General features: G+C 47.8%; 1 protein-coding gene across 12 annotated transcripts in view; it reads left to right on the plus strand.

The window, feature by feature from the left end:
- The window catches only part of WNK2 (WNK lysine deficient protein kinase 2), a 121,615-nt gene extending 110,247 nt beyond the window's left edge, over positions 1-11,368 (plus strand). For 11 of the 12 annotated variants that reach the window (XM_076345900.1, XM_076345901.1, XM_076345905.1 and 8 more), the window contains one exon: positions 2,076-4,274. In XM_076345900.1, the coding sequence (XP_076202015.1) occupies positions 2,076-2,426 (351 nt within the window). In that variant the 3' untranslated portion in view covers positions 2,427-4,274. Of the gene's footprint in view, positions 1-2,075; positions 4,275-10,169 lie in introns of those variants that run through there. The other variant, XM_076345902.1, reaches the window with a different exon arrangement.
- Positions 11,369-22,923: the final 11,555 nt, after the last annotated feature.

The following is a 22,923-nucleotide window of genomic DNA, read 5'->3' on the forward strand; positions in this document are numbered from 1 at the left end:
GCAAGAGCTAGATGTCTTGTTGCCTCTTAAAGTGTGTGTTTCGCTCCCTTGAAGCATGCGACGAAGGTAGAGGAAGCAACCTTAAATCATTAACGTGCATTTGTCACGACATTAACAGGTTTTAAGAAGTATGTGTAATGGTTAGTTTTGGAGCACGATGCAATTTTATTCCCGGTCGCACATACGTAGCCTTAAATACAGCTGCTGCTTTACCGAGTAATTTAGCTGAGAACGAAAAAGCCATGAAGCATGAATCAGGCAGAGGTAGATTTCCCAGTATTTTAGAAGAACTGAAAATAAGCTTTTTCAAGTTAGAACTTTTAAATAGGACCACTTGCTAAAATGTCACCTTACATTTTCAGTGCTACTGTATAATCTGTTGCTTGTATAAGAAATTATATATTTCGCTTGGGTACATTTACGGGCATCCGTTGTCATCCACTCACAGTTGTCTAGTTTGGTGGAAACCGTCATTTTGAGGATGTTAAAACAAGGGTCTAATAATAGCTTAAAGAAGTCTTCAGGTCTTAAAAATATGTCCTCATTCCTCTGTTTATTGTTCTTTGGTTTCTGCTGTTAATTTTGGTGGATATTTATACATTAATAATGTTAGATTCATTATAACGAAGCAGCTGTTTCTCTTAGTTTGATGCTCACCATCAGATTCAGGTTTCAGATTAGAACTGGAGACAGTGAAGAAGGATATCAGATATTTCTGTATTTTTCTAAAATTTGCTTTGGAGCACAGGTTAATGCCCCAAAGCAGTAAATCCCAGAGTGACACTGCCATTTTTATTTTTAATTGAGAAGAGATACTAAAATCAGAAACATAGAGTAAGCATTCGTACAGTCTTATACACATATTCATTTTTTCCGCTGAAATTTCACCATCATACCAATTTTATCAATTTAATGTGAAATATCAAATTAATGGGAGATTCCCGGACTTAAATAATACCCTTTTTCTTATGCCGTGAATAAGTGCTGGCGTGGTGGGAACCACGGCAGGGAGTTGTAAATTCTGTGAAATTAAAAACGTAATGAAACGCTGCAAACCCCACCCGTAGAGAGAGCGGGCAGCATTTTGGATAACGATTGTTTCCGTGGCGTTGCGCACGGTGGAGCGTATAATTTGGGAAGCTCCGCCATCCCCGTATTTAGGAAGGAGAGCTCTTTCTCTGCCCCTCGCATGCAAAAACTGAATAATTGAAGTGGATGTTAATAGAATTTTAGAAAAATAGCTGGAATTGGTTCCAGCAGCCCCCGAGGCAGGAGCAGCTCCGGCTGTGTCCTTGCTGGTTTACCTCGCCTGGTCTCAGCCACCACCAGTGCTGGGTACGTAACTGCCGTGGAAAATGCTCTTTCCGTTCTTCGCTACCCTTAGAGGCCAAATTGACCCAGCACAAATGACTTTTTACAGAAAGATGCGCTAGAATTTTTAAAACCTGTTCTGGGGATGGCAGTAAGAATTTGGGGGGTTTGCAAGATTTGGGGGGGTTTGCAAGATTTGGTTTTTTTTGGGGGGGGTTGCAAGATTTAGGGTGTTTTGGGTGGGGGGTTTTTTTGCAAGATTTGGGGATTTTTTTGGTTTTCTGCAAGATTTGGGGGGTTTTTGTTGGTTTTTTTGCAAGATTTGGAGGGGGGGTTGTTTTTTTTCCAAGACTTTGGGTTTTTTTTAATGATTTGGTTTAATTCTGCATTTAGTTTAATTTATTTACTTTTATGCCCGAGACCGAGAATAAAAGATACATGGGTTACTTTGGACATTTTAGGTTTTTCATGGCTTTTTGTGTGGCATTCAGTTCTCACCCATTCAACGCTGCTTCCTGCCTCCTTAAATAGTAAGATTATATTCAGACGGCTTTCCCCTCCTCCCCGTATCAACCTTTGCTATTCAGTTCCAATTTTTTTGTTTAAAAAAAAAAGAAAAAGAAAAAAAACCACAAGAAAAAATAAAAAAAACCCAAAGGACCCCCCCCCCCCCGCCCCCGGTGTCTGGGCACGCCAGCGCTGCCTGCGGCAGGCGGGGAAAGAGGAGCTTAATAGCGACGCTTTTTCTATTTTTCTTTTTGTAGGTTAATTCGGTAAGAACGGGATTGGGGAAAAAGTGCGTTGTTCCAGTGTCTTGCCCCATGCCCGCTGCATTAGCTCCTGGAGCTTCACCGTCCCCGCCAGTGCCTATGCCAGGGCCTGCCCTCTCTGGCACAGTGACACCTTGTGCGATGCCTCTTTGTCAGTACGGAGGAGTTTTCCCTACACCCGTTTACGGAGCGCAGTGGTCGGGGCCGGCCGTGCAGCCCGGGATTGTCGGAGGTCCGAGCGTTGCACGGTTCTCGCCTCTCGGCAAAACCTGCTTGCAGATGTACCCGGTGCCGCTGCAGCGACCCGCTGCCGAGACGCCTGGCCCGCGCCTGCGAATGACGTAGCTCGGTTGCCTTGCCATAGGTAACGATGATTTCAGCGTTGTCACGTGGAGCGTTTGATCTGTAGATGCCATCCGTGTTGGACGAGGCGGGGGTCCGGGTCAGGCCCGCTAGCATACACAGCCATACACTGCATCCAGCAATCACTGTGAAATGGTTTCACAAAAGATTAGTTTGTTTGTTCCGGCAATATTTGCTTATATTTCATCGCTGAAGACACTTTATTCTGTTGTGTTCTGATGTTTTACACTTGCGATCCTTAAAGTCGATGTACTTGAATTGATGACTAGAAAATTGTACTAACCCCTGCAGGAGTACAGTGCCTTGAATTTCAGCTTTTCAGTTCCAGCTGGAAAGAGATGTAAAATTATTTGAAAGGTGTATTTTATTTACAATCTGCTTGTGAGTTGAAGTTCTTTTTATTTGCAAAGATACTGAAGGTTTACAGTCGATGTTCTTCATCGGTTTCATTCTGCTGTAAATGCTTTTATTTTAATTCATGGGTTGAATTTTCATTTCTCAAGCTTTTAAAAAAAAAAAAAATAATTGTGAGGTGAGGTTTGTTTGAGATGCCGATCAAAAACTTGTTTGTGTTTGTACAAGGAGTAGTGAAACGCACATTTTAAAATAGGAGCATTTACAGAGCGATCCAAGTAAGTTGTATATAAGGACAGGTAGTAGCTTCGGGCAGTGCAATTCATTCTCTTCCCCAGTCTTTGGTAAAGTTGTGGTAGACAGCAATCTATTTCTCTAGCAGGCAGGCAAATACTGTTTTCTTCTGGATCGGCAGCAAATTGGATTACATTTTCCTTCCCCTAGTGGGCTTTTATAGTTTAGTTAAATTACAAATTCATGCATGTTTCATAAGTGAAAAAATCTAACTGAAATCTTGATTGTAGGAGAACACATCTCCAGGTTACTGTAAGAACCGTGTAAGTACAGCGCTTGTGTGTATTCTGGCTTCGGTTCGCCCGTCCAGGTCAAGAGCGGTGTTTTGCCACTGATGTGCTAGCGGTATTCACGCTAAAACGGATAAAAACATGAAGCTGTTCTTTTTCATATCTGATACTACAGTTTTGGAGTCTCACCACCCTTTGTTTGAAAACTTGGTTTTGTTTTGGTTTGGTTTTTTTTTTTTAGTTTCAATTAAGTTTGCGCTCTAGGTGGCATGGACACCTCCCTCCTGTTTGAAAGTTGCTTTTTGCCCGTTTCACTGCGCGTAGAGTCTCCATCTGCACCCCGCAGTCTAAAGGCACAAGAGAACCACTAAAACTGATTTGCTGATGGTAAGTCTCTTTTCACCAGAAAGCGCTAAGGGAGAGCATTACAGGCAGAGATCACGAACCACGCGGTCACATCCGAAGGCACGTTGCTCTGTATCTCTACTGCGATGGCATTTTATACTGTCTGCTGAAGGGCAGAGATGTCTTGTGCTGCCAAGCTGTGAATTGTATAGTTCTATTGTACTTTGAGCATTATATCTGTCTAAATTATTTTGTTTGTACCCTTTGAATATATTATTCCATCAATTCAGTTAGAATTGAATTTTATAGACAATTATGCAGAGTCTTCTGCCTGGGCAAAATACTTACTGTAGTAAGAGATTTCTGTTCTCTGTAACATGTATCTTTAATTTGTTTGGGTTTTTTAGATTCATGTCTGTATGCTTCATGAGCAAACATGTAAAATATGTTCTCACAGCAGTTTTCCTTCGGCTTGCACTGAATCTTACAGTTTATGTCGCTATTGCCTGTTGTATAGTCCATCCCTTGTATACTGACAAAGTCAGTGGCACTAAAAACCCCGAGAAATTGTATAGATTAAAAAGAAGAAAAATAAACATTTTGTGCTTGAAAATTGTGTGAAAAACCCAGTGTTTTTCTAAAACGTAGAACTGTGTCCATTCCCAGCTGTTCCGGGTAACTCTACGTTTGTTTTCCAGACTCTTATCCCTTGGCTTGTGTAGAGGAGCAGATGTGATGCCTCCACTGTTTCTCAGGTTCTGCCCGTAACTGACACGTCCCACCTCTTGGCAGCGGTAGAATTGAAACGGTGCTCCAGAAGTCGCGTAGTGCCACCTCGCAGATTACGTTGCTTGAAATCCCCTGCCCGCTGCAGTATTTCTGGTGTTACGCTGCCGCAAAGCAGACCAGACTGGAACATTAGATGGGTTCCTTTAAGCAGATGGTATCTTCAGTACTGCTGGTGGTACACATGAGGATGCTAGAGTTTGGTAGGTGGCGAAAGAAACACGTGGACTCTGCCTCTCCTGCATGGAAAAGCGCTAGGGAAGCCCTTTTAACTTTATCCTGGCATCACTTAAATGTGAGGAAGCAAAGATATGAAATTCGGCCCCGATGCAAGCACGCTCTTGGTGGTCGCCGTCATTGGTGTAGGCTGCAGGAGAACTTAGGAAAGGGCGTGCTGGAAGAGGATTGATACTTCTGCTTCTGTGTTCCCGTGCATCCGACCTGTGCAGCTTTGCTGTATGTGCTGCATACGTTCAAGCCTGCGATGTGTGCTGCAGCTCGCTGGGAGTCCTCCTCTCCCAGGCCGGCGGCTGCGTTGCATGCGCTGTGCAGCCAGGCAGAGCCGGCGGCGGGGGCAGCCTGTGTGAGCGAGGCTTAAATGCAGCTTCCAGATTTCTAGCGGGTGTGTTCCGAACTGTTGCATCTTTAGCTGGTATCGGGGCCAAGTAATGGCTCAGAGGTTGATATTTGCATTTCAGTATTCATGATTTTAATTTTCTGATAGCCGTCTTGGCTGCAGTTCTCCTGACTGTTAACTTCAAGCTATGTTTTGTTACCCTCCATCGTGCCGATCGTGTCAAAGGGTGCTTTGAGCCTCGGTGGCAATTAAGCAAATGACATGAGATGAAATAAATGGGACAACTTCTTGAGCAAAAGGTGAGCAAAGGAGCGAGAGGGACCTGAGGGGTCCGTGCTGCACCATCGGAGGTGGGGGGTCTGTACCCAAAAAGACATTTCCCCTGCAGATCCCAGAACTGAACTGATTTTATTCCTGACTCTGAATACTGCTTTGATGTGCAGCAAGCAGGGGTCAAACCCGCTGGGCAGAATTCCTTACCTCGCTGGCTGCAGGCCTGCAGCTGTGTCCCGTAGCTCTGCCATCTCCTAACGTTCCCAGCGCTGCTCTGCAAGGACGCGTGTGAAGTCAGTACGGATCCTCAGCTTTAAATACGAGGCTTTAATGGGGGAGTTCGCAGATCCCCTGATTTTCAATCTTTTAGAAGTTATAGAAGCTTAATACAAATATTGAAAGAATGTTTTAAACTGCCAAGTCACGCACCCAGTAGTTCAGAAACGCCAAATTAAGTTTGCCCATATGCCATTAATTTGGCTTTCCGATTGCTGTACATCGTGATGGAGTATCTAAATGCGTAATCACATCCTGTTTTCCCACCGCATCCCCGGCTTGCTTGGAGCGGGGCTGGGCGGGGAGGAGAGCCGCTGCCGCCGGCGCTGCTTGTCTGCCGCGGGGATGCAAAGTGGGGAGCGGGAGATGGCAGGGAGAAACACTTGAGCGGTTTAAGGCTCTTCTGCAAATCCTGATTCAACCTCCCTTCATTCAAGAGAATGACGTAAAATTGTCCCTTGCAGTTTCTTTGCATGTTTAACTCTGGTCTTCATTCCACAACTTTAAAGAGGAAATACTATTACTATTAGGAAACTATTACTTTACACCTATCTCCAAAGTGCTCCTTTTTTGCTCTCTACTGTATAACTTCTTTACTTTTCTCTGAAACATTTGACATTGGCTGGTGTCAGAGACAAGATGAGGGATTAAACAGGCCAAATGTGGCAGCCTCTTTGCTCCTACAGAGAGATTCATGTTCGGGAATAGGGCACGCTCATGCTAAAAGGCAGTATTTCTGAAATGAACTTCTTAATCAAGTTGCAGGTTTTGCCATTTGGTATTTGTGGAAGGAAATCCCTAATACTTTTGAATCAGTCATTAGTTTAACTTGGCTTTGTCAATAGTTGCACTTTCCCTTCAAGCATTTTTTTTTTTTTTTTTTGTGGTCCCAGTGCACTATTTTAAATTCCGAGAACATTCAGAATTTTTCCAAACAAGCCCCGTGGACTTAGGGCTCGCTGGGTCCATGTCGGTATTGTTCAGTTAGCGCATGTTTGAGTAGGAAGAGCGTCCGTCCTCCTACATTCTTTGGAAGTTGGATTTGGAGAGTTGTAATCAGAAGTCTCCCTTCTGAAATGTTTTGACCTCAGCATTGCTTTCCATATCCCCCCCCTAATTAAGCAAAAGGTTCAAGTCTTTTTGAGTAAGACTCACGCCTCCGATGTTAGCTAATATGGCAAAAACCTATCTAGTTTTCTGCCTTGCTGCCAACTAGCCCCCACCTGAGTTTTCAATAGATGCTGTTGAAAGTGTTGGCTTGAAGACAGAAGTCACAAACGAAATAATTCATGACTATGTTTAATACCTTAGTAAGGTTTCCTTGCCTTCTCTGGTTCCTCGTCTGCCCTTCTCAGTCCCCGATTTCTGGTGATGTTTGTGGAGGGTAGCGGCGCTGCAGAGGTGTATGGTTGCTGAATGTGGGCAAGGTCTCTGCAGAGTACGCGAGCAGGGAGTTCATGTGCTCTTCGTTGTCACGGATGGATGAATATCTTGCTATGGGATTGAATTTATAAAACAGCAAAACCATAATCGCGTGGAATTTCTTGCCCTGGTTACTTATTATTGCCTGAATCCTTGATGAGCATTTCTTTGATTTGTGGTGTTGGGCTGGGGTTGGCTGGCGCTTAGGCAGGCTGAGCTTCAGTTGAGTATTTGGGCAAGCTGCCTGGTGTGCTGATCCTTGTTGTGTTTCTTCTGAAGAAACCTGGTAAATACAATTATTTTCCTGTCTATATACTCCTGAAATGAACCGTTGATCAGATGGGAATTGTGTTGTGACTTACACACGTCGGTGACTTTTGACTGGGGCGATACTTGCTTTTTTCAGGTAGGTCTGTTTGTGGAGCCGTCCCTGCAGATGCAGCAGGAAGGTGATGTTCCAGCCCTGACCGTGCTGGTTCTTTTATTAATGCAGATAAGCTCCAGAAATGCAACATAATGAAATGGATTTTAGGAGCTGTCAGGTCACAAATTCTGCATTATGAGAGAATTTGTTGCTCAGAGGGATGTGGATGTACTGTGATGCTGACGTTAGCTGTGTCGGTAAATAGATTACTTGTAACTGATTCATCTGAAAGTCAAGCTTGTACCAGGAGGCAGCAACTTTTGTAAATTATGTGGTCCTTTCTGCCTTTTTTTTCCAGAGTGACAGTTGTAGTGTACTATCAAGACTGCTGCTACATACGCTTGGATCTATATTTGACTATAAAACTTCTCCCTTGAAATAACTTTCACATGAAGAGTTTAGAGGCTGCGTAATTCAAGCTTTCAGCCTTACATGCAAAGCCTCATTAAGCTTTAGATTTTGCTCGGTAAGTGTGGGGAAGCTATCCATGGAGGACGACCTGCTATTTTGATAAAGTATCAGTTATAACAGTGAAATTCTTGTGACAAGTTCTTGGTTTTTCAAAGTCTGGTGAGCAAGGGGAGCTTGGGTTAATATCTTTTGGTGTAGTGCCACTGGGGGGATTCACGGCATATATTTAGTGGTGTTGTATTTGCACATTAACAAGGCAGAAGGAAAAGTTAGGGGTTCCCCCCCACCCCCCTGGAAAGATCCCCATACTTTGCCTTTCACTATTGAGGCACCGCTGAGTGCAGCTACGGCACCATTGCTCTCGAGCAGCTTCAAGCGACAGGATGGGCATGGTGAGCCACTCTTCTGGGGACTTTTTTGTGTCTATCGTAGTTTTTCTGAGCTATTCAGGGCTTTGACACATTGTAAAAACCTGGGAAATTTAAGAAGAAATAAGCGGCTGCCGGTCCTTCTCAAACGGGTGTTCTTTAGGTCTGACGTAAAATACCCCAAAAAAAGAATTTACTCGTGTGTTGTTGTTTTTTAATTACTTTGCAAATAAGGTAAAAACTTCCTCAACATTCGGGTTTTGTTTATCAGGCCAGATAGACTATATCTAATATCATTCTCACTGTTAGTCAGCAGCGACAAGATGTGTAATCACTGCCTTTCTCCCCATAGTTCTCCCCAGCACCGGGAGAATTTTGAGTATAACTGAGTTCGCTGATCTCTCCAGTGCTGTTGCCCTTTCAGTCTTTGATTGAAAGTTCGGATGGACTTCAGAATAAGAAGTCGAGAGGTTGTCCTTGGGACGTGGGCTAAGGATCTGCGAGGGTTTGTATGAAGAGCCGGGCACCTGGAGAGCGTGCTCTGGTTTTGGTTTTATGGCTGACCTGGGGTGCGACCGGGGGTCAGGCCCACTGCTGTCTTAAGGCTTTTCCCCATTACCTGGAGATAGTTAATTTTGTCTTATTTTGTTTTTCTGGATTAATTTCTGTGCCAAATGCTGGTTATCAATAGCGAGCAGATGTTGAGAACGGTGGTGGATTCAGTTGGATGTACAGAACTGATGTTGGTCAGAAGCTCAGGGAGTAATTACGATCAAGACACGATTTTACATCCTTTAAAAGCGATTCTTCCTACAAGCAGGCAGAGCAAGAAATACGGGAGGGAGGAAATTGGGACCGCATTTAATAAAAGCAAAGCCTAACATGTGGAGACCCACCAGGAGCTATGCCAAACACAGACGACGTCTGTTTGCACAGTGCGCTTTTCCCCGATGTCCCTTGCCCCCCTTGCTGTTCTAAAAGACTCACTGCGTTTTTTCTGAAAGCATCTAGCAAACCGTATGCTATATAAAACCCTTACATGCTTGCAGATCCAGTAACAGCGTGCATGCTTCCGTGCCGTAGAGTGAGGGGCTTTGGTGCGTGTCACTGTGAGCTTGTCACCAGCACAGCCAACGCATACCGGTGGGGCACGTACCGCGGGATGCGGGGGACGCGTGGCGGCACCCCGTGTTGCTGCTGCTCCAGTCTTGTGCTGTGCTCTCGGTGCCCTCATTGCATGTTATTCTGGTACTGTCATTTCAAGCCCTCGGCATCTCTGCACCCTTTCGCGTCTGGCCGGCCATCTCGCCCTGCGGTGTGCAAAGGGTGGTGGAGGCTGACGGATCCCATCCCTGCCTTGTGCTCTGCTGGCATAGAGTATGGCATCTCTGCTTCCCAGGTGGGAGGAGGATCCTCGGCTTGGCTCCGTTTCCGTCGGACAAGGGAGGCGAGCTTGGGCCGTGCTGCTGAGCCTGCAGGCGCAGGAGAGGTGGTGCCCACGACTCGCCCCAGCAGCCCCGCCATCCCTGCAGCAGCCTCCTGCAGCAGCCGCCAGCTGGCACGCAGCGCCGCGTCCCCCTCCCCTCCTCACTCAGCGACAGCGTCCCATAAACCGAGACGAACACTGGGCGTCTTTGCTGGCTTTCTCTGTTTCTGCCTCCTAGGAGACTAGCTCTTCCCCCGCAGGAATCGGGACTCCGTCTGAGTGACTCCGCAAGGTGCTTGGGTTCTGCCACCAGCATAAATATGTTTATGCTTCTAAGCTTTCAGTACGACCCGGGTGATGTGTTAACGGAGGATTTTGGTTTCCGTTTCCCTCCGGTACCCAAAATGCGGGCGGCGGCTGGCACGCTCTGGCAGGAGCATCTTCCGCGCGCTCCGGGTCCACGATCTCATGTGGCCCTCTTGGGGTTTGTTTGGGTTTTCCTATACGTGAAATCCATATATGGATATTTTTTTTTTTAGATTCTGAAAATGAGATCGTCAGCGACTGACATGTGGCCCCCTCAGCTACGGTGCCAAGCGCAAGGCCCCGCCGCGGCTAAGGAGGAGGAAGAGGAAGATGGGAAGTGATTTATCATATGTGAGAAATTCTGTGCCATTCTGGTCCATTCGACACAATTTTGTAACTTCTTTCTAATCATTTTTTTATTTATAGTTGGAAATACAAAAATGTTATGCAAAAAAATAAAGGAGAATTATTTTGGGGGAAAAGGATTTTGTTCCAAATTGTTCCCTTCTGTTGTGAGCCAGGTTCCCGTGAGCAGCGGCTGGAGAAGAGGGAGGAGGAGGCGGCACTCCTTCAAATACTTTTTGTTTCACACAGTTAATTGTAATTTAAGTAATCTTCCAAAAGATAAGCTAGGCACGTGTATTCAGATTCTAGTACAAGGAAGATAAGTTCCAATTCCATTTAAATTTCTCACAGTTATACAGATAATACTCTCTTTTAAATCCGCTTAAATCAGTAAAGAAACCTACAGAGACTTCACCAGAGAGTAAGTTTGTACCTGTCACTTCCCTTTTTACCTCTTTCTTTTTCTTATAGACCGGCTGCGTTTTCTTGCCAGAGTTAAATACAGTTCTTGAGTCACTTCTAATTTTAAATGTAAGACTAAAATCCTTCTACAGACAAGTCAGTAATTGGAGCAATTTTTAAAAGACTTTAAAGTGCCTTCAACAAGCTAAAATTATGTAGTGGGAGATTTCTTTTTCTTGATTCACTGACGATGGGTTTCAGCTGTCTCCTGGGTTGAGGTGATGTACAAAGTAATTTGTAGCAATAAGCTCGTGAGTAATCATTTATTATAAAGGACAACTCGAGTTTTTTTAGAAAGATGGGTTTTAGCACTGCTCCTAAGGTGTGGGGGAGAGTCCTGCTCTTGCTGTTATGTTTGGGCCCCAAACTCTTCCGACCCTCTGCTGCTGTGCTATGCACCCAAGGACCTCGGTTGCTTCCCCCTTAGACAGTTCCAGACCACGATGTTCTGACTCTTTCGCTCTCTTGTTTTTGATACCAGAGAAATAGGAATTTCTATCTGCCCATAAGCCTTTCAGTACCATCCTTTGTCGCGGCTGGAGCCTGGCGTATTGTTTCATTGTTATCTGCCATGTCTGTCTCTTCCAAATCTTGGTTCGAAATAATAAATCTTATTTTGATGCCATTGTTCCCTATTTCCTTTCCACCTCGGCTTCTCTTGCCCGTCAGCGAGGGTGATGAGAGCGCAGGTGGATTTAGTCATATTGCTGAAGCTCAAGAGCCCTGAAGCAAAGAACCATTCAAATACTTTGTAAATTCAGAGTTTTGAAGCCCCAGGGCCAAAATATATATATTTGTGTTAACTTCGTGCTTCTCGGGGGTGCCTCCTGTCCTATCCCCACCTAAGGAAATGGGACTGATCTCCCGTATGAAAGCAGGGGTTAGATAATTGGTAAAGGCTGTCGCTGAATTGTTGCTTGCCTTGGGCTTTTCTGCTTGTAGGAGGGACGGGATCTGTTTCCCTTTCTAACGGGCGGGAGATGTGGGGTCCAACCGAGCGCTACAGCTTTCATTTTCTATTTTGGTTGCTGTCATCTTTCCCTTGGCTGTGAATACACCTCCCTCGCCCGCCGGTCCCGCATGCTGCCACCGGCACGCTGGGTACGGGGGACAAGGGTGTCGTGTCCCTGACATGCTTCTCCAGGATGAGGCACGAGTATTCCAGTGGTCATGGCAACAGAACACTGTGCCCTCACCTGAGATTTTTATTCCCTAAAAGTTTAAAAGGCTGCTTTCTCCAGGGAAATCCCGTGGTGGGTCTCCTGGGGCCTGGGTCATCTTCAGTGTGGGCAGCCTTCATCAGTTTTTCTGACGCCTGACCCTCTTCACTCCTCCTGCAGACCCTTGGGCTCCTCCATGGCCCCGGCTGTGGCTGCAGGAAGCCACTGGGCCTCCATCTCCAGATAGGTAGTTTGAAAATGATTTATTAATATTCAGATTAAATATAAGGATTGGTATCAGGATGAAAGATCAGGAGTGGAAATTGTGGCATACCCTGGATGGTGGTTGCTCCCCACATCTGCCAAGCCCGCCTAGCTTTAGATAATCTCTAGCAGCAAAAGCCTGCTCCGTTTTGAGGTGTAGCCCATGTATTTACTGCTTGCATTGCCGTTTGAAATAAAAGCCCTAAGAGGTGCTAAGGGTCCTTGAGCTCCCCCGGTATGAACCGCTGACTGGGATCCTCTGTGGAGGAAGAGCTGGGCTTTGGTGCTTTTCCTCCCTACCTGCTGTCTCCAGTTTCTCTCTTCCTTGCAGAGCAATGACAAATGTTCTCCTTTCGACGTGATGCCAAGCTAACATTACGGTTTAGATTTTAATCAGAAATATTTTCTGCTGGCCATAATCAAAAGCCCAAGCAGGTGAGTATGACCATTACAAGGTTTAACATAGCACGTAAGAGTGAAAAGGAGGAATACAAAGACCTGAGCTTTAGCTTTGCTCTGAAATGCAATGCTTAGTCCCTGCTTCCATCAAGGTGCTGACACGTTTCCTCCCGCAGAGGCTGGACGTGCTTGTTCCAGTTTATACCTGCATTAAGCTCAGCAGCCGCTGGTGCAGTGCGCGGTGGGGACCAGGGACAGGACCCATGGGTGGACAGCCCTGTCCACCTGCCAGCAAGCAGCAGCCCCTGACTTGCCTGCGATGGAGCCCCTTGGGTTTGACCCTTGGGCTGTTGGGAGTGGATTGTTTTCAGCCTCCTTTTTTTTGACGTGCACGTGGGTTTCTTTACTGAGGCGACGAGATGGGTTAGCTGTGTGTGTCTTGTACCTGCTGGCTGACTGAAACAGCAGCGCTGAGCAAGGGGCACCTAAAGCAGCTCTCTTCATTGCACCCAGGAACATTTCAAGGCATTGGTAATGTCTCCAGCTCCGTTTGTCCGCTCGGAGCCGCCAGCAGTCTCACCGTCTCCTCTGAACATTTCATATATTTGCCATCCTAAAATGATTAACTCTGTGCTGAAGCTATTGCGGCGTTCCTGGATAGCGTCACTTAAAACATCACCTCGGAGCTCCCCCTTTGTAGTGCTCCCGTTGCCTTTGCTGCTTGGCTCAGTTCACAGGAAGCCCGGGAGGGTCCTCTGCCAACGCCGCTGCCTCGCGGGAAGTCTCCGACTAATGCTGATCCCTGAGAAATATTCTCCCGTGCTACCTGTGAGTCACTGCGGCTCACATGGGCCTGTACCACCTCCTGAAAAAACACCTCTTTAAAAAAAACCAAACCCTTCCAGTTTGGGTGCTAGGTGCTATGAAAGCAATCCAGCACATTTGGTTTGACCGTGAGCATGCCCGTAAGAATGGGACGCCTTGGTGTTGGCTGGTTATTCTGAAATTACTTTGAATATAAAACAAGCGTTTAAGGAAAAAATAAGCAGTTTATTGCAATCTAGCTATTGACAGCATAGTTACGAGGTCTAGAGAGAGTTGTACAAGACTAAGATAAAAACCAACTTGTCTTTAGCTAAATTGTAGACCAACTCCTAGACGTTGTTCTCCCAATTTCTTCCCTCCCCAGATGTGGATGTAAAGCAACTGAAGTCTTGGGATAATTTTCAGTAAAGATTTTCTGGGTTATTGGTGTGGGGTACCTTTATATCTTCAAACTATCCTTGGGGATGTCCTCAGACTTGGGCCTCGGCTTCAAGATTTTCTGTGATCTGTTAACCAGTGTGTAATCCTCCAGGAAAAGCAGTTTGAGTTATCAGCTACCCCTCAGGCTTCTACAACAGCTAGAGGAGTAGCTAGTTAGTAAAGCCTTTGTAAGTGTGCTAACAGACAGCCCCACCGCTGTACAAGCTTAGTTATAACTACGCTGAATGTGATGTTTTCCTAGCTCTTAGCTGAGACAAAATGATGGCTCCCAACCCACCCCCACCCCCCCCCCGAGAGCCCAGCTTTGGGGGCTCCCAACCCCACCCGAGAGCCCAGCTTTGGGGGCTCCCAACCCCCCCCCGAGAGCCCAGCTTTGGGGGCTGAATGGCTGAAGAACCGACGCATCCCCAAAACTAACCAAGCAGGTACGTTGGGATAACAACTTCTATGCTCTGACAAAGGAATCCACAAGAACGATGAGACTGATCTGCCAGATCCTTCTGAGATCTTCTCATAAAATGCAGAGTAAGTACCAAAATGCTCCTCGGTTGCAGTATTTAGGGGATAGAGTGGCTTGGGCTGTAGCTGGTCTCCACTTGGACGCACTGAGCATGACGCTGGTACCAACACAGCACTGGGCAAAGCAAGGTGAGATTTTAAGCCTGTGTGTGATCCAAATTCTGATCCGCTCGGTAGATCCTAAATCGCTCTGCAATGTGTCGTCCTAAAAGCAGGTGAGGCTGTGGATCCAGGGCCGCCTGGCCCGGCAGCACGGCTTCAGTCGGGATCCGGTGTGCGGGCGGGGGTGCGTCTCCGTCATGGGTGGGTCACACCTGAGCAGAAGCGTACAGTCAGCCGGAACACTAAAGTTGCCCTTCGTGTTTTGTGCGCTTTTCTAAAACGGACCAAGAACTAGAGTTTTGGAAACGGGCTTAAGTGTCTTGACCTTATTTCCATGCTCTCGGGCTACTTTTGTCCATCAAAGCCCTACGTGTCTGGTCTGCTAGCACAACCCAAAGCCACGTGCCAAGGGGGGGAAGCTTGGGCACGTGCTTGGGAAAATTGGGGCTTTAAGAGCTGGAGGAACAACCGGGGCAGCTCTTGGCGTGTGAAAGGACGAAGCAGCCCCTGCCAGGGCTGACCTCCTCGCTGCTTTGCAGGAGGGTGTGCTCCCTCTTCACCCCCGCGTTGCATCCCAGCCTTTCTGCTGGAGGAGGAGAGATGGGGGTGCTGGGGGTCTTTGGCAGCTGTCAAAGGGAAAAATGGGGGAAATTACAGAGAAAAATGGGGGTGCCTTGGGCTCTGTTGGGCAAGGACTATTACAGCATTAAAGTTTACGGAAGAATTCTGCTTTTTTTTTCCCTGGAACGGGGGAGTTCTTGTTATTATTGAAGCAATAAGTAAAAACGCTTGGTATATTAGAACAGCCGTGTGTTTTTCAGAAAGAAAGACATTTTAATTTGACCAAAAAAAAAAATATTTTTGTGGCAATAAAAGGAAATAATTGCAAACGTTAAAAATGCAGCTTAGTCTCCTGCAACAGGGGCTTCTGAAGCAGCAAAGTATTTTAGTAGCTACTGATTTGGGGGAGGGAGAGGGCAGGAATTGAAAAGGTTTCAAATCCCCTCTGGATTTGTACAGTTTCTGTGAGACTTAAGAGCATATTTAAATGGTTTATTTTCTGTCTTCAGTTTCTCGGTGCTTTAGTGCTCTGAGCAGGAGAATTTCTGGAGAGAAAAGGAGGAACAAAGTCGGTGAGACACTGATTTGATGCTGGGGGCATATGAAGATATTTGAAGCTGTTAGATGTTTAACAAGGCTTTCGGGGGCTGTTAACATAGTCATGGAAATTGGGAGTCAGTTAAAAACGTCAAACATAGCAAAATAATTGTCAAATATTTGCTAACTGCACGTGAATGCTCGGCCGGCCGAGGCTGTTGGGCACGCTGGTCGGCTGCTGGCAGCGGTTGATGCGGTGAGTGCTTTTGAGAAGAGGTGTGCGTGGAGACTTCGTAGGACTTTGCAGCCTTAAACGTTACATTTGGGGGGTTACTTTAGGAGGTAGCCTGGGTTTGTTGTCCTTTTTAGATTGAAGTGTGTGTTGGTTTTAAAAAAAAAAAACGATAAATTGGAGAGAATGAAGCTCCGCATTGCTGCGCCTGCCTATTGGTGGCAGAATGAACCTTGATTTTCATGTCCAATACTGTCTTGTAACGCTGGGGGGAGCGGGGACAGGAGAAGGTGGCAGGCGGCTGGGAAGAAGACACACTCCTCCCGACACGTCCGCCTTGTTAAGACAATCCCTGTGGTTTTGCTCTCGCCGGTGTGAAGTAACAAACAACCTAGGAACATATTTCCATATATATATATTTTTTTTTTTTTTTGCTGATGAATATTCATCGCTGAGAGACGATATGAAAGGAAGCTGGCAGTTAGCATCGTGGAAGGAAAAATATTTCTGTTTGCTGACCAGCGAAGATAAGTAAAGGGACACACGTCTTCTGGAGTTGAGCACTTGGAGCCTTTTATTCGTCCTCTTTCATTATTCTTCGCTGTTTTCTAACGTCTATTATCATAAAAGCAGACAAGTAAAACGTTCAAAAATTACCTGCCTGGATGGTTCCTCAATGGGAAAATGTAGTTGCTGGAAAAGCAAAACCCAAATACTCTATTTTGGTTTGAACTGACACTATTAACAGACTTCCCTTGTCCAGTTCCAGCTAAATGAGAAACGATTCAGAGGTAGGCTATCCCACCCCCTGCCCTGCGGGAAGCGGGCCCGTCTCAGGGGTAGGCTTTGCTCTCCATCGCTTTTTTTAATAAGCTCGGAGACGCTTTTTAGTGACCTCCTTTGACCCGAGCGCCTCGTCCGCGCTCGCAGCGCTATTTCTATTAGGCAGCTGAACTGATTGCACGTCTTTCAGGCAGCGCTGTTCACTTTCTTTACCCTTTCTGGATAAACTTTTTGCTTTGCTAAGTGTCAGATGAGTTCAGGCTAAGGTAATAAATGAGTGTCAACAGGGACGATGGACCCTCCGTGAAAGGGCAGTGTGGGATGGCTGCGCTGGGCATGGAGCGAGGGACCCACGGATGGGTGAGGAGGCGGCGGGGGTTCGGCTGGAGCAAGCGGTCCCCGCTGGACCGCGGCGGGGGGGGGGGGGGAATCAGTCTGAGATGTTGTTTTCCAAGATGGAAAAGCAAAGCAGCCCTTCTCCTTCCCTCCGCTCCGTCTTCTGCACAGAAGGAGCGCCTCGAGGGGCCGTGCCCGCCCTGCGGAGCAGGGTCTCTGAGAGCCGGGGGGCTGCTTGATGGGGGCACGAGAGAAGAAAACAGGGTGGAGCGGGATGAGGGGGTGCACACCTGCACGCTGTGCGGAAGTTTAAGCCCTGTGGCTGCAAACTCATTTCAGAGTCTGTTTCTTATGAGGGTGTGAACCGGGGGGGAAGGGTTGGGTGGAAACATGTAATTTTTTTTCATTGTCCTTTTTTAATCAGATCTAGGACAAAATCCTCCGCGTGCCCGCTGGCGAGCCGGGCGCTGCCGGGAGCGGCGTCCCCAGGCGCCCGGCCGGGCCTGGGGCAGGTGGCGAGCCCGGGCTGGGGGCCAGGCAGGCGCAGGCAGGGAGGCAGAGGCAGCGCCGGCCTGTAAATAGTCAGTTCTCTCTGTTTTTTAAGAAATAACTGCGTTACCTCCTGGCTTTGCAAGATACTGCTGTTACCGACGGTTAATGAAACGACACGGACGCTTGTGAGCTGCCCGAAACCCATTCCAAAATATTTATTTGCACAGAGCACTAAAACCTGAGCATTAAAGTAAAGCAACAACGGCGGGATGTATTTTTCCGTGTACACCGAATTTCTGATGGGCCCAAGTTAGCTTTTCTGTGGCAGCAGCCCTCCCCTCCTCTCCCGTTCTTTGTCATGGTGATTCAGTAATGCTTTACTGTTGTCATGGTTGCAGGGTTACTACTAAAGCCAAAGCAACTGCACAACCCTTTTATTCATAGTTTCAGTGTATAAACTAATTAAGTAAACTGAAAGCAGCAGTCTATTCCCTGGGCCTTGTTTTTATAATACTCAGGATCAGATAGACTCGATTTCTGCAGTCCTCCTAAATATCAAAGCTGATTCTTGTTTCGTCTCCTTAGATGAGTTTTGTATCTTAAGACCAGGCAAAGTTCACTAATCATTTAATTGCCCAGAAACATCCTCGCAAAATTGAAAAGGTCTCTGGAAAATCTCTTTTGAGCTGCTAAAATAAAGCTGGGAGCCAGCGTGTTTCAGCCGAGCTGCATTCCTTATCGCTGCTTTAGTTGTGGCAGAAACCCAATCAAAATGTTTAGTTTCTGAGTTCATGCTTTGCTGTGTAAGGGGGAAAAAAAAAAAAGAAAGGAAAGGTGGCAAAATGATGGGGGGGGATTTCTGCAAAGCTCCTCACTCCTTCCCCCCCCGCAGAAGCCCGGGAGCGCAGGAGGGATGGAGAGCAATAAACACTGTGTGGTACCAGCCGCAGCCGGCGGACAAAATGTTCTCCTCGGCTGTGAGAAGGTCGGTTGCACAATGACATGCGAGCTCATTTTTTATTAAAAACTTAATATAAGTCTATTTGCGAGCCCCGAGAGCGATGAGAGGAACCCACTCGTTTTTGCGTGAGATGGGAGCGGTTGCGCTGGCATTTGCCTTTGTCGGGGAAGGGTTTAGAAGATTTAGTGTCCCCAATTGGTGTCCTGTTTACTGATCAGCTGCTGCTCTGCCCTTGGCAATCGTCCTGCTCTGCTATGGACAAGGGGGAATTTAAGGAGAAATTGAAGCAACGTAAAAACCTATTTCCTTCTAAAATTAGCTGCGCCTTAGTGTTCCCTTGGTATCTCCCCAGGAGGACGCGCTCGCTCTGGCATCCAGTCCCAGGGAGCACCGTGCCGTGCGGGGTCAGCCCTCCGCCCTCTTCCCACAGAGGGGAGTGAGGAGGTGGGAGATGCTCCCTGCCTCTCGGTTAAGCTGGGCTGAGGACACGGGTCCTAATCAGCTCATCTCAAGGTACAAGGGGAGCTTGAATTTCCCCCTCGCCCCATGCGGAGCTGTTGGCCGCAGGCACCGCGGCGTCCCCCTGGCCGCTGGTGGTCCTCCCTTCGTGCCACCGCTGCAGAGGGGAGCGGTGGGAGGCGTTCAGGGCCCCTGCCTGTCTGGCAGTGTCGGGTGTTCGTCCGCTCCCCCTGTGTGGCGGGGACGGGGTCCGGCAGCTGAAGGGGCTCTGCTGCTGCGGGAGGGTGGTGGGCACAGGGCTCCTGGGGAGCTGCCTCTCGTTGAGACGAGGGGACCAAGGGGCCTCCTGGGGACCATTTAACCGCTTCCCTTTTTCACAGGAGATGAAAACTCCCCAGTTCTTGTACAAACTGGCCCCGCAGAGAAGTTGCTCTCTGCTATCGGTGGTCCATCCCTCTCCTCTACCTTCTCTAGGGTGTGAGAGCAGCAGGACCCCAGTTGGGATGCCCCGGACTGAGGGATTCGGCGGCAAGCTTGCTGTGCCACGGCTCTTACTTACTTACGGCTTTCAGTATTTTGCATCGTTACCTATTACTCTGGTAGGACTTTTTTTTTTTTAATTATTCTTCACATATGGAAAAGGAAAGGAAAAAAAAAGTGTCCCTCTAAAGAGAATGAGCCCAGGGGAGGTAGTGGATCTACAGTGATACTTGTCATTCTTCAGAATTGACTTTTATTCACTGAAGGTCCAGTTAACTGCCCAGCAAGCCGTCCCTGCAACACCCCAGGGAGGTGAAAGGGGAGAGGGGGCTTGTCCGCCTGCGGGTGCCGAGGCCAAGAGCCACTTGCGTTAGCAGCGCACTGCAGAGAGGGTGTTATTTGATTGTCTGCCAAATGAATAAGGAATCTTGGCGGTGCTTAAAGGGAAATAATTTGCAGTAACAATGGAGGCCTCCTTCCCCGTTAGCCCAGGAAGCAGTGCTGTCTGCCGACCCAGAGAGGGAAAATAGCTTTCTCCATGCTTCACGCTCATCGCTTTTGGGAGGCAGAGATTTCTTTTGCACAGCAGCAGGGGCATCGACGGGGGGTGATGGAGAGGGGGGACCCCACACGGCCGCAGACCCTCTGCCACCGCCAGCGCATCTGGCTGTGCAGCGGCATCCCCTGCTTTCTGCCCCTTCCCTTTGCCCCCTCCGGCTGAGGTGGGTGGACGTGGCCCTACCCTGCAGGGAGCGCAACGTCACGAAGCCGCAGCTGGAAATGCGGTGTGGTTGTTAACGTGAGCAACGTCTGTGCACCGGCCCCAGGTGGCCGCTCCCAGGCGCCGAGGGCAATGGGGGTCCGTCCTGCTGCCAGCAGGACACGAGGTGCCTTCGCTGCCGGGAGGGCTGAGATGCGGCCGTGGCGAACGCCGGGAGCTGCCGAGCGCTGCTTGGGCTGACGTCGGCTGCTGGACCGCCGGGACGCCCAGGGAAGCGCCATGCCCTCTGCTGCAGCGTGGCTGGGGGGGGTCCACGTCGTGACGCCGGGGCAGCTTTCCCGAAGGCCAAGGCCAGCAGCTGGAGCAGCACAACCGGATTTGCCTGGACTAAACCAGGGTAACCACATGCGTATCATCAGGTCTAACCCGGTGCTGCTCAATCCGGAGCAGGTTGTATTTGCTGCAGCCGTGCCTGTGCCAGCAGAGCCATGAGCCACCGCCGGCTGGCTCAGTCGCTGCATTTGACAGCTCTTAATTTGACAGCTCTTGATGAAGTGCAGTTCAAAAGAGGCTTAATTAGGTGAAAGTTAAGAAAAATAACCATGTTTTCCACTTTTTTTTTTTTTTTTAATTTAGCAAAGCAGTGTTTCAGAGCCCGCAGGTCCCCTTATACCCAGAAAGTGCCGTCTCATTCTGCAAACGCCGCCTTTTCCCTTTTTTTTAGCAGAGAGATAGATTTCCTTGCTCACACCAGGAACCGGGCCGCAGGCAGAACAGTAAATCAGCCACGTACGTGGGATCGCTTCCTCGTACATCCAGATGCTCTTTGCTGGGAGATGCTCTCCTAAAAGGCAGTTCATAACCTCCGACCACTGAGCTGGCTCCGGGTTGTTGGTAGTAATGGAAACAGAAAATATTTTATCTCTAAGGAGTGAAATTTTCAGTGCTGCCTTTTGCTTTGAAAATTAATTTAATTAAGGCAGCATGATCCAGTGTAACCTCAGCTACCTAAAGTCATTTTTGCAAAGTTTAGCATCGAGTGTTCTAAATTTACTAAATCCCTCTTACAGAGAGTAAAGGGATTCCTTTTCCTTTCCGTAAGGGATGGCTGGAAACATTTTTCAATACTACTAGTTTCAGCATGGTGATCTAAAAAGCAATTCTGAAATACAGAAAGGGAATTTCCTTTGAAGACACGTCAAGAGTTTCTGAATAATTTTGTTGCCATTCCTTAAAAGAGCTCAATATTTGGTTTTCCTTAAGTTGGAGTATTTATTTCTTTTGGAGGAGTCTATTTACATTGAATTTTGCAGCTTTGCGTGTTTCGAAGAAAAGTTACTCGATAGGCATTAACTTCAAAAATGCGACCTTCAGCTTTTCAGGAACATTTTTCACCTCGTAATTCGTTATCGGTGCAAAACACCAGGTCCAGGCGCTTCATCAGAGTCCAGCCTATTGAATTGTATTGCAGAATGCAAAAAGGGTGAACACGGAAGCAAAGCATCGCTCTGCTACGGGTGTAACGGTTCTGGGCAGGTAGGTGTTCCGTAGAAATATTTCCTACAGACGATGAAGTTCTGCACATCAAAGCAAATGCAGTTTGGTGCAGAGGCAGCCTTTCCACTATTATTTACAGTTATTTGCTGAACATGCTCACTGCACTGTTTTGCTCTCTGGCAGCGCTCCTAGGCAGGCATTGCGGGGACGGGGCGAACAGAAGGGCCATTGCTGCCTGTCCGAGGGCCGTGCCTTCGCGCCCGCGGTGGAAGCGACTCTTTGCCGCTCCACAAACATGCAGGAATAATTGCTTTGGTTGCTTTCTTAGCAAATATTTTTTTACTGTTAAACTTATTTTGCCAGAATACTCGTGGGGAGTAAACACGATGGAGGACACAAATATAACAAATGTATGGGTGGTAGATGTCCTTCTTCAGCTCCAGCCCCTGCCTGGGGACTGTTACGGTGCTTAATGCATCAGCTGGAGCTCCTGCCTTTCCACATGTCCCAGGTCCACCGCCGTCATCGTCCTGGTACGGTACGTGTCTGAGATTTGGGACTGGGGGCAGAGGGAGGGGTGGGAGGACGGAGCCACCTGGGATGGTGCAGAGGCCGTGTCCTGCTCAGCAGAGCTCAAAACGTGGAGGAACACGAAGCGATCTGTCGCAAGAGCTCCATCAGAGACGGCTGGGTATCCCTGAAGGAAGGAATAGCAAGAAGGTGGGAGGAGGACGGCGGGGCATGGAGGGAAGGTAACAGCCTGCGCAGGAAAGGGAGAGCACAAACAGCAGTCAGCAAACGCCACAGAGAATTTAACCAAAACTGAAGGAAGTTCTCCTAAAGGCTTTGCTCTTTGCGAGTCAAATTCTGCCAGGATAAGCTTTTTTTTTTTTTTTTTAAAGTAATAATCTTGTAGCAAAGTGGCAGAGACAGTTTTGCAGAGGGAGATGACAATTAGGACAATTAGTAATTCTTTGCCACTGAAGGGACACTTACACAACGCACACCTAGCGTTCAGATGAGGCTGAGCCAACCTTACAAACGAGGCGCTTTCTGAAAACGTGCTGCTGTCAGCAAGGCTTTGCTCCCGTGCTGGAAATCCCCCATCGTTTGAAATCCGTTTTACATATTTTTGAGGCTGCCAGCTGATCTCTGACCAGCCCAAGGGATCGTAGTGGAGGAAAATGGCTTGGACTCCAGGCGTTACCAGGCTTGTCAAATATCAGCACTCTTGAATGCAACATCTTCCCCTCCTGGTGCACGTCGTCACCGTGGTCCTGGTGCTCAACAGGCCGGGAGCGCCCGGCCAGGAAGAGCGTCGCAGCGGGCGATGGGGCTGCTCTGCCCTGCTTTGCGCTGCTCAGTAAAGGCGCCTGAAGGCCCCTGCACGGACCTCTCTGGCTTGCTGGGC

Source organism: Aptenodytes patagonicus, chromosome 8 (genome assembly GCF_965638725.1).
Source record: "Aptenodytes patagonicus chromosome 8, bAptPat1.pri.cur, whole genome shotgun sequence".
NCBI lineage: Eukaryota > Metazoa > Chordata > Aves > Sphenisciformes > Spheniscidae > Aptenodytes > Aptenodytes patagonicus.